Source organism: Agrilus planipennis, unplaced genomic scaffold (assembly GCF_000699045.2).
Source record: "Agrilus planipennis isolate EAB-ADULT unplaced genomic scaffold, Apla_2.0 scaffold195, whole genome shotgun sequence".
Taxonomy (NCBI): Eukaryota; Metazoa; Arthropoda; class Insecta; order Coleoptera; family Buprestidae; genus Agrilus; species Agrilus planipennis.
This window is the reverse complement of record NW_020439173.1, coordinates 456,707-468,007: the sequence shown is the minus strand read 5'-3', so window position 1 is coordinate 468,007 and position 11,301 is coordinate 456,707. Positions and strand designations below refer to the sequence as shown.

Below are 11,301 nucleotides of genomic sequence, written 5' to 3'. Positions count from 1 at the left end.
ATAAAGATGGCCGGGGGTACTAGTTCTTAATAATAAAATGATAATAAAAACTCAAAATTGGGAGGAACTGTATGTTAATGAGAAGTTTACTTTTTATTTTGTTTAATATCTCTATTATTATCGTATTTATGGTTGCCTGGTTAGTGCATGTATCTATTTAAATGAAACGTGCACGAAAAGATATAACGCAACATATAATTTAACTAGAAATGGTACCCATATAAATACCTAGGTACTTACACAGATTGCGCCTACCTATTCTTGTGTAGCATACTAATGGCAGTTTCTTTTATGAAACTAGCCTGCTTGGATTGCAGATGCAATCAGAAGAAAAATGCACTACCTATTGCATGACACTGTTAATAAAAGACTTAAATAATAATAACAATTTACATTTCACGTACTACTTACTTACAGTCGTTACAAATGAGTACACATAATTATCAATTTTTTAAATTAAAATTGTTTGTTTAATATGATAACACTTAATAAAATTCAACGAACCTTCCAATAATTTCTCGAGCGCTTTATTACCTCTAAATTATTTTACATATTTTATTATTTGATCCCGCACTCGATAAGCGTTGGTACCTTCAGATTCTACGTATTCTTTTGCACAATTACTACTTTTCAAAGCTTCTTAAATACCTTCCAATTTACAGTGATTTCACGAGCGCCTTTTTGTGATCGAATTATCTTATATATTTTGGTAATTATAATGCCGCACAATATCTATTTGACACCGCACTCGGAAACCGTTGGTACTATGAAATTCTACGTACTTTTTTACATAACAGTCACTTCTTAAAGCTTAGTAATTATCTTACATCTTCCCACAATTTCACGAGCGCTTTTTTATGTTTAAATTGTTTTACATAGTTTAGCAAAATAAGTCCAGAAAGTATCTATTTTATACCGCATTCGAAAACCGTTTGTACTATGAGATTCTACGCACTTTTTTACATAACAGTCACTTCTTAAAGCTTAGCAAGTACCTTTCATCTCCCAACAATTTCACGAGCGCTTTTTTATGTTTAAATTGTTTTACATAGTTTAGCAAAATAAGTCCACAAAGTGTCTATTTTACACTGCATTCGAAAACCGCTGGTACCATGAGATTCTACGTAATTTTTTACATAATAGTCGCTTCTTAAAGCTTAGTAAGTATCTTTCATCTCTCAATAATTTCACGAGCGCTTTTTATGTTTAAATTGTTTCATACAGTTCAGCAGAATAAGTCCAGAAAGTATCTATTTTACACCGCACTCGAAAACCGCTGGTACCATGAGATTCTACGTATATTTTTACTTTATAGTCATTTCTTAAAGCATAATAAATACTTTCCATCTTCTAAAAATTTCACAAGCGCTTTTTTATGTCCGGACGTACTGTCTCTTTAATTAAAATAACTTCCGATTTCTTTTGATATAATTATACAATATTTTCTGATTTCCGGTTCTTTTTCAATCATACTTCGTACATATACTTACATAATGTATATTATTTTTGGTTAAACCATTTTACGTTAACCAGAAAGCTAATTAATAATATTATAAATGACGATAGTTGCTATTAAATATTTTTGAGCATTGTAGTCAGCGTTAGCATCAGATCTGGGACACCAGAATATGTATGAGAGAGAGAATGTATTTCTTGGTGTAGTTACTTTCGATACAATAATTACACCTTTACTTTCTTGACTATTAGCTTTTCCGTAAAAATTAAAGTGTAACAGCCGCAATTAAATTACAGTAGAGAATTAAGGAAAGTTTAGATTAGTTTGTATGCAATTAGACAAATAATACACTGGTATCTTTGCAACACTTTCTTTTTAAGAAAATTGGACTTGATGGTAATTCCTACTTTTAATTAAATAAAATCAAAATGGAAAATTTGTGTGAATTATAAAGACTTGAAATCATAAATTTTGATGGCAAAATTACGTTGTGGAATGGTGTTAAAACAATTATTATGTTATAGTGTCCTGAAAATTACAATAATTATCTATTAATAACAAATATATGTTAATTTTAGAGAGAAAATGAAATTAAAAGAGTTGAAAGCCTTTGAAACTTTGAATATCATTCTTTTTGTATATAATGTTGAGGTTGACACGCCGCTTATTTTCTTTCAAATCACTTTTTGGTTAATTACTAATGCGTAACATTATACCTACCAATTATTTTAGAAAGAGAAATTTGTTTCAAAATGTAGGCAGCAGTAAATCGTCTAAAGAAGATTCACTTTCTAAATTGGAGAGCAAGAAAGATCATTTATTACTGGCACCGGTACTATCTGTTANAATGATTCCTTTAAATTTTAATCATTGATTACTATACATCTATTAAAAAACCATAATGGCCGACATCAGTGACAATGCGACAACAATTGAAAAAGAATGATGGCCGACAACAGCAACAATTAGAAAATAATGATGGCCGACATCGGTAACAATGCGACAACAATTGAAAAAGAATGATGGCCGACAACAGCAACAATTAGAAAAGAATGATGGCCGACAACAGCAACAATTAGAAAAATGATGGCCGACACTACATCATAGTGAAGCAATAAAGATGGCCGGGGGTACTAGTTCTTAATAATAAAATGATAATAAAAACTCAAAATTGGGAGGAACTGTATGTTAATGAGAAGTTTACTTTTTATTTTGTTTAATATCTCTATTATTATCGTATTTATGGTTGCCTGGTTAGTGCATGTATCTATTTAAATGAAACGTGCACGAAAAGATATAACGCAACATATAATTTAACTAGAAATGGTACCCATATAAATACCTAGGTACTTACACAGATTGCGCCTACCTATTCTTGTGTAGCATACTAATGGCAGTTTCTTTTATGAAACTAGCCTGCTTGGATTGCAGATGCAATCAGAAGAAAAATGCACTACCTATTGCATGACACTGTTAATAAAAGACTTAAATAATAATAACAATTTACATTTCACGTACTACTTACTTACAGTCGTTACAAATGAGTACACATAATTATCAATTTTTTAAATTAAAATTGTTTGTTTAATATGATAACACTTAATAAAATTCAACGAACCTTCCAATAATTTCTCGAGCGCTTTATTACCTCTAAATTATTTTACATATTTTATTATTTGATCCCGCACTCGATAAGCGTTGGTACCTTCAGATTCTACGTATTCTTTTGCACAATTACTACTTTTCAAAGCTTCTTAAATACCTTCCAATTTACAGTGATTTCACGAGCGCCTTTTTGTGATCGAATTATCTTATATATTTTGGTAATTATAATGCCGCACAATATCTATTTGACACCGCACTCGGAAACCGTTGGTACTATGAAATTCTACGTACTTTTTTACATAACAGTCACTTCTTAAAGCTTAGTAATTATCTTACATCTTCCCACAATTTCACGAGCGCTTTTTTATGTTTGAATTATTNTCTCAGGGTGCATCCATAATTGTAATAAAGGGAAGAATAAATAAACTACACAACTATATATGTATTTTAATTGTTTTGATTAACCTCGTATTCTGTAGGGTAAAATCCACAGGCTCTCATTAAATCTGGGATTTCTGATATCGAAATGTAGTCGCTAACTTGTCTCGGTAACAGTGTATTAGCCCCCTGATGAAGAATTTGCATGTAATAGAACAAGTCTTCCATTTCTTTGTATAGCCACCCTTCCTTGCCACCCTCTATCAAGCAGTAAAACGGCTGAAGTTCGTCACCGCCCATTTTTTCCAAATAATCTACACCACTACCACAAAAACAGGTAACGACTCAATTAAATACTTTTTTACCACGAAAACAATAACAAACTGTATTTATTTTGGAAAATGGTAAACAAAAAATCGGTAACATTAACTCACATCGAGTGTATTTCCCATCTCAATATCGTTCTGTCATTTTCGCCTATTGTAAAAAGATATTTTCCATCTGTACTTTGTACAAAAGTTCGTAGCTAAAAAGTGACAGGAAATTTGCAGTTTTATTAGGTAATATACAAGTACTTATATTTTTTACTGTCAAACCTTTTTCGGGTGCCCTGTAATCCCTATATACCTGTAAGGATTCCCATCGTAAGGTAATTTAATGAGACCTATCCTCGTACTGTTCATAAAAATTAGATAATTTTCGTCGCTTTTCAAAATCTACAAACCAAAATGTTTTTTTTTTATTCAATTAAAATTGTTTTCTGATGATGGTAAAATTAAGTTTGTATTAGTACTTGGTTTTTTTATTTGATCTTACCTCTGTTTTCGTAACAATGGACTCATCGAAACAACCGTAGGTAGGCCCTAAAGACACCGACCTACACATTAATGTTTGATCGTTAATTGTTCTAAATTTGAACTGAAATTGTTACATTAATTAAACACTGTTACTAATTAAAAACAATAGGGAGAAAGAACATAGAAAGATAAGTACTCGACTAAGAGAACCTTCCTTTGATCTCATTTTGCAATTTCCTATTTACAGAAGATATTTGTTAAAAAGAGTACTCCGTAAAGTTATATAAAATGTAGGAAATTGTCTGCTAACAGTTCTTTATCTTAAGAAGTTAGCAACAATTTAAATTACACAATGATTTATCTATTTATGCCGATCATAGATTGAAACAGAGTTTTTGCTTCTAGAATCTGTTTTTTTGTGGTTCAAAATCACTGAAATATGTAAATTAGCTTTGAAAAAATTAAAAGTGTTTATTATGTATTATTGAGAAACATTTGCATTTACGTAAATTACATAGGTATTTAAAACTTATTGGGGCAGCAGTAAATCGTCTAAAGAAGATTCACTTTCTAAATTAGAGAGCAAGAAAGATCATTTATTACTGGCACCGGTACTATCTGTTACCTACCTGTCTGATCAGTATCAGAAAACCTACACTTACTAATTTATATATCTTAATACTTATACTTTTCTTTGAAAAATAACGTATACGTTATTTAAATCACAAAACAAAAAGATGTGATGCACAATATTTTGTACGAAAAAAAACTATAAGTTAAAATCTATTATCGACTCTGTTTTAGTATGCATCTGATTTATAGTCGAAAAAGTAGGTGGACGCTTAAAAATTTTTATTTCAAATTAATTCATAAGTACATTTCGACATGTTAATTTGTACACGTCCTTGAATGGTCCATTTAAAGTTCGTATTTGTACGTGTGAAATCAAAACAATGAATGAATTTTCTCAAAGAGAAAAATTAACACGTTGGTTGCAAAAAATTAGCCTCTTGCTGCAAGTACATTTTTATTACATCACTGTTATAAACTTCGTTAATATTACTACGCATAACGTCCTATATTCATATGTGGTACTTGAGCTCTTGAGCAGAAACGTAGCCATTGTGAATATCAATGAGAGCCATTTGTTGCTGATATTGCTGTGACACTTTTAAACAAATATTCAAAACAAAAAAGAAACGTGCGCGACAATGATCCGTTATTTAACATGTAACTTTTTGAAACTGTTACGGACTAATTGGTGTGTGAAACAAGCAATAAATAATGAATTACCGATAATAACTAATAACTATTTGGGTTAAGGTAACGGTTCTTCGGCATTAAACCTTATATAGGTAATTATGGTAGGTAACACGTACGGTATTGTGTCCCGTTTGCTAGCCTATTTGGTAAAGGGTTGAGATTTTAAAATAAATAATCGCAGAGGTTAAATAGTAAAAGGTTCGAACCTCGCAGTAGACAGAAAAAAAAATCTGCTTAATGTGCTCAATCTTCAGCATATAATAATAGAGTGATATTATGAAACCTTTGAAAGTACATACAATGAGAGTAACTAGGGAGAATAACTACTACCCTTATGTGCACCTTAGGTAGGAATAGGGTGTTTTCACCCTATTAAACCCTTAAATATGATATGTACAATACTCATTCTAACCGCCTTCTTATTAACCAATATCTAAAACAGTGCCATTACAAGGATGGCATTACAATTTACGCAAGCAAATTAATTATGTAATTGTTTATTTACTATTTAGAATAGTTAAACTGTGCCGCAATTGGAGACAAACATAGGTATTCAAATTCTATTTCTAGATGTCATTTAATATTCTTTCAAAGAAAAGAAAAATGCTACCACAACGCATCCGTTGGCCTTCTAGAATATAGGAACCACAAGTATTTATTGTAATTACTATTACAATGGTGGGAGCAGGATTATTGTTATTAGGAACAATCAACGTTTTAATTTAGATAATGAAGGTCTCATTTAATCGTTTTATTACGGCTTACGACAGTAGCAAATCGTCACCCAATAAAAAATTACTTAACACCTTCTGTTTTTATTGTTCTGTCTAATTTAATTGATAAACCTATCTAGAATTTACTAGTAAAATAGTTTCAATTTGTTTAATTTTGACATAATCACTGGTTTTTTATTTTGTTATTGCGATACATTGTGTATAGCTGTTGGAAAATCTTTAGCAACTGCCTGATTTTATAATAAATAATTTTCTTCTTTTTTTATTGCAATATCCGTATCTACATGGCGTAACTAAACTGCTTCCAACATATGTATTTACAAGTAATTGGAATTCCAGAATTTGTTAACGTTGTAAAGGCTTATTTACAATTACGTCCTAGTTTCTATTTATATGAATAATTTAGAGCCTTATATTCATACATAAAGTTTATATAGTTAGTACGTTGATTTGCTCTGATTCTCATGGCTTTCTTTAGGTGTTTAAACCAACTAAACGACATTACATGCAACACAACCTGGATTCAAAACCTCTTATCGACAAACTACTTAAAATTGTACATATTTTGTATAATAACAGATTAATAATTTTCTTCGAATTAATTTTATCTTAATTAGTTCCAGAAATCGCCTGAAAATGTAACAGGGGGGCAACGAGGATCGTCTAAGGGTCGAAATGGTAATGATGATGAACTTCCAGAACATGTACAAAGAATATTGAGGATGCTTAGTGATTATGAAGCACACAGGCAACAGAATGAGATGTTTCTGTTTGCACAGGTATTCTTAGATATTTAGGGAGAAAAAACCCTACATTACAACCCTTAATTTTATAGACTCAGCCAAAGTCTAGGCCCCCTCAAGTAAAATATGCAGTAGGTATGATAATGCAACACTTGTCTTTGACTTATATTTGCGTGATTTATGACTGGGACCCCATTTGTAAAGCATCCCCCGAATGGCAGAACGATATGGGGGTGCACAAGCTAAGATATAAAGATGAACAGCCATTTTATAATGTTTTAGCTCAAGATGGGACCCGGAGATATGTTGCTCAAGGTACCTATCTTTTGTACATTCTTCAATTTCTTTCTTTTTTTATATTTGTTATTATTTGGCTATTTGTGGGGATAGAATAAAAAAAGAAAAAAATTCTTTTTTTAGAAAATTTGTTCCCCACGCAAAATCCCTCTACTTTGCACTCTAATCCGAATATAGGGAAATATTTTTCCCATTTTTTTGGAAACATGTTCATTCCTAATCATGAGAAGGAGAAAGAGTATCCTTTAGATAGAGATATCCGACTCCGATTTAACGCCAAATTCCAATTCCAAAAGGTACCATTTCCATGACTAAAATAGACCCATTTTATTTCTAGGTTTATATGTGGTTGGTATTGTAAATAGCATAAATATATCTGTTAAAATTAAAGTCTGAAAGATTATTAAAATGTACAACTATGTATATAATATAGTTATCAATAAGTAAAATNTAGGTATTTAAAACTTATTGGATATTTGTAATGCGTATTTACTATTGTTTACTGCAATACTTATTGATTTCCTTTATGTTTTCTATCGCTTTTGGATTAAAAGAGTTATTAAATACGAGAATAATTAATTAAGCTCAAAACTTAACCGCTTAATCCAGAGGTCATTTCACCATAATTAGTTTGATAAGCCTCAGGTGTCAAAACTTAATTAGCAGATACCTATTTTACGATAGATAGATATAGTTTATAAGAGATAATAGCTTAAAAAAAAACATAAAAATTGATACTTAAACAAAAGTAAAAAGAGCGAATTAACTTAAACAATGACGGTTAGGAAATAACGAAATGCAGGCAATTAATATTGACCGATAACAAACATTAGTTCTTTCGTATTAAACCTTATAATTACGATAATAAGTAAAACATTGTGTCTCCCATGGTGGCCTATTAGGTTGAGGGTTGAAATTCTAAAATAAATCGTCATGGAGATGGTAGGATCGAATCTAACAGCGGGAAGAATAAAAAAGAATGCCGAAAAACTGTTTGATCTTTACAAGTTAGTTAATAAAGCACCTGGGAAACATTGTAAAACTGGGAATATTACGATAATTACCTACTCAAGGGAAGAGTCTATTACCTACTCCTTAAAAAAAAAAAAGAATGATCAAGTGTACGACCTTCAGATCGTTAAACAGACATATGTAAATTTCGTTTAATTTGTCTATTAATGGAATTACTTACCTGATTCTGTATCAAAATCTACAACCCCGTATAGATCTTCTGTTTCCCTGTCTTTCCTTCCAGGTATCCTTTTAATAAACCTGTTGTCATTTCCGTATTTGAATACGTTGTTTCTTTCGGAGAACAAAGGTTCGCTCAACGATTTTCTAACCCTGCTCCTGACCGGTATGGGCGGAGGAGATTTGTCAGCCGTGGAATCCCCGAAACTGCTTTCTTCAGAACTGCCATCAGAAGAACCCAAATATTGTTTGATATAAGCGTAATTTTCTAGATCCCATGGGTCGACGTAACTCTTTGAAAAGGTGCTTAAAGGTTCCTCGTATTCGTATTCGGAGGGGTTCCAGTAAATGTTATCAAAAGGCATCTGTAACAATGATTTTCTGGGTTTTACTGTCTATTACCATTAATTTTATTTTTATTGTTGAACTTTCATTTTCATTTCCAAAGACATTGTCTAAAATATACCTAGATATTTATTTCTTTAAGTTATTGCTTTCTATCATTTACATTTCTGATGGCAATTAAATTCAAAACTAATTGCAATTAGCATATCTATTCGTAGTTTATCAAGTTGTCTAGCAGCTAATATTTATACGAACACACCTTTTGTACTATGTTTCTGCATATAGAAAGTTTTTCTTGTTAGAGGACACTTTCTTTTACGGGATGACCTTATGTTCATTATAAACGATTTGTTATTCATTATTTGTTATTGTAGTAAGCCGCGAGTTATTAAACACAAAAAGTACCTATATGTAATTTATTATTTAATGAGATTGACGATAAGTGTGTTTCAAATTTCCCGAATAAAATAACGTAAATACTTAAATTATGTGAAAGTAAAAGTTACAATAACTTAGTATAATTTGAATAATTGGTTTAATGACTTTAGAATGAAATTGCCATTTACAAATACTTTACTATATATGTATTTAGAAGCTATTGAAAATGTTTTAGAATTCCAACTGTATGAACAATTTAGGTATTCCAGTTATTGTGGGTTTTTTAAGTTATTTTGGAAATAAAAGCTGATCAATGGTTATAATGATGTGTATTTAGTTCGTTTCTTAACTTTTACTCGTTATTATCATTATATAATCAGAATGATATTTATTTGGCTGCAAATCTAGATCAATATTTTAATATATATACTTTTTAAATTGGGTGTATCACATTTATCCAGGTCATTGAATATCGATATTCTGATATTTAAATAGCAAATATGTGTTTTTTGGACATTATCTATATATTTCACACCTGAATTGGACGAATTTTCCAATTATAACAGAAAGAATAAAAACTATCATTTAGAATCACTTTTAAAACTTATAATATTAATAGTTAAGGTAAATGTAATTAACTATTAAAATAATTTGTTTTTCTTTTTACTTGTAGTGTAGAGAATTCAATTTTTTGGTACTTTTTACAATTTTGTAGATGTTGAACCCTATAAAGCAGGTCGATGTACCTACTTCTATTTTGGTATCCAATCTTCGTTTTCAATCACTGTTAATGGACATTATTATTTAACTTTTTTGTTTGACACAGTGTATACAGATCTTAGATAGATATAAATGACTGTAGTCAATAGAACCATTTAATTGAAAATTAAAATCATTTTTCTCTAAAATGGGTACTTGTCAAAGATTACTAAATATTTTAGGAAAGCTGCCAAAAGTAGTCGTAAATTTTCAAAAAATAAAGTCATTAAATAACTAGAAATGTAACGTTCATAATTATAGAGTAAGTTGTATCAAATTCAATTGGATAGAGGCAGAGATATAAGCTGAGGATGAGAAATAACTACTTTTTTTTTTTTGAAAAGTGCAACAGTTTCAAGATCTAATTTTAAATGAAAAATAATTTTATTATGTTTTATTGTAATGCTAATTAAAATATTTTACGTTCTTTTAAATCTAAGTTCAAAAGAATGTAAAAACTACCGGCAGTTTTTCTAATTTTTAATAATAATAATGACAGTGTATTTCTTACGTATTTTCTTACCTTTTTGAAAAGAAAAGTTCAGTCAAAAAGATGAGGATCCTTTAAAATAATAAACACTTTTGGTTTTATAATTGTGTATGTTTCTCGCGGATTATAAATTGCAGTACAATTATTACAAACAATCAAACTTGTTGCACTAATTGATAGAGAGTATTTTAATTTACTAGTACAAGTTATTCTGTAGCTTCATACACCAAAACGTTCACTTTCTACAACGATTTAACAACACTGACAACAAACATCAACAAGTTGATAGAGGCATTGTGTTTTACCATGACCATGCGCGTATTATTTCTGTGTTGACTATCTTTAATACTAACTATGATAACTAATGAACGTCTTGCTAAACGGTTTACCTAATGTAATGTAAAAGTAAGCAGCTAATCGTGTGGTTTATCAAGTAAGCAAGAAAGAAAATCGGTGAAAGTACAGTCTACAACGATCTTTTTGTGTACCTCGCAGCACCTTCAATTTTCTTTTGAGGTCGTCACTAAAGAAGAAAAACATCGACAACAACGATTAAAATAAAAAGAAAACAAAGGTGAAAATTATCTTGTAGGTACCTAATATTTGTCAAAACTTACCACTGGTTTTTTAATGATTTTGCTAGATTTTTACACAATATTAGAAATTTTTCTGGATCCACCCCATTACCAAGGGATTGCAATAAGTAAATAGATTAATAGATAGGTACATGTAACATAAAATCTTGATGGGCAGTATATAACACGAAAATATATTTTTAAACGAAGTACTTAAGCAGGGTCGGACAGGGACAGTTTTTTTTTAACTTCTAAATGTGGTGTTGTCACTTCATTGTATAAAATTACTA

The 11,301-nt window shown here is 30.3% G+C and overlaps 1 protein-coding gene across 1 annotated transcript in view; it reads right to left on the bottom strand.

Moving 5' to 3' along the window:
- Window positions 1-10,978, bottom strand: part of LOC108739841 — a 12,883-nt gene extending 1,905 nt beyond the window's left edge. The window contains exons 1-2 of the mRNA XM_025978010.1: window positions 10,470-10,978; window positions 8,466-8,829 (exon numbers count right to left, since the gene is read on the bottom strand). Coding sequence (XP_025833795.1) covers window positions 8,466-8,829 — 364 coding nt within the window. The 5' untranslated portion in view covers window positions 10,470-10,978. The remainder of the gene's footprint in view (window positions 1-8,465; window positions 8,830-10,469) is intronic.
- Window positions 10,979-11,301: the final 323 nt, after the last annotated feature.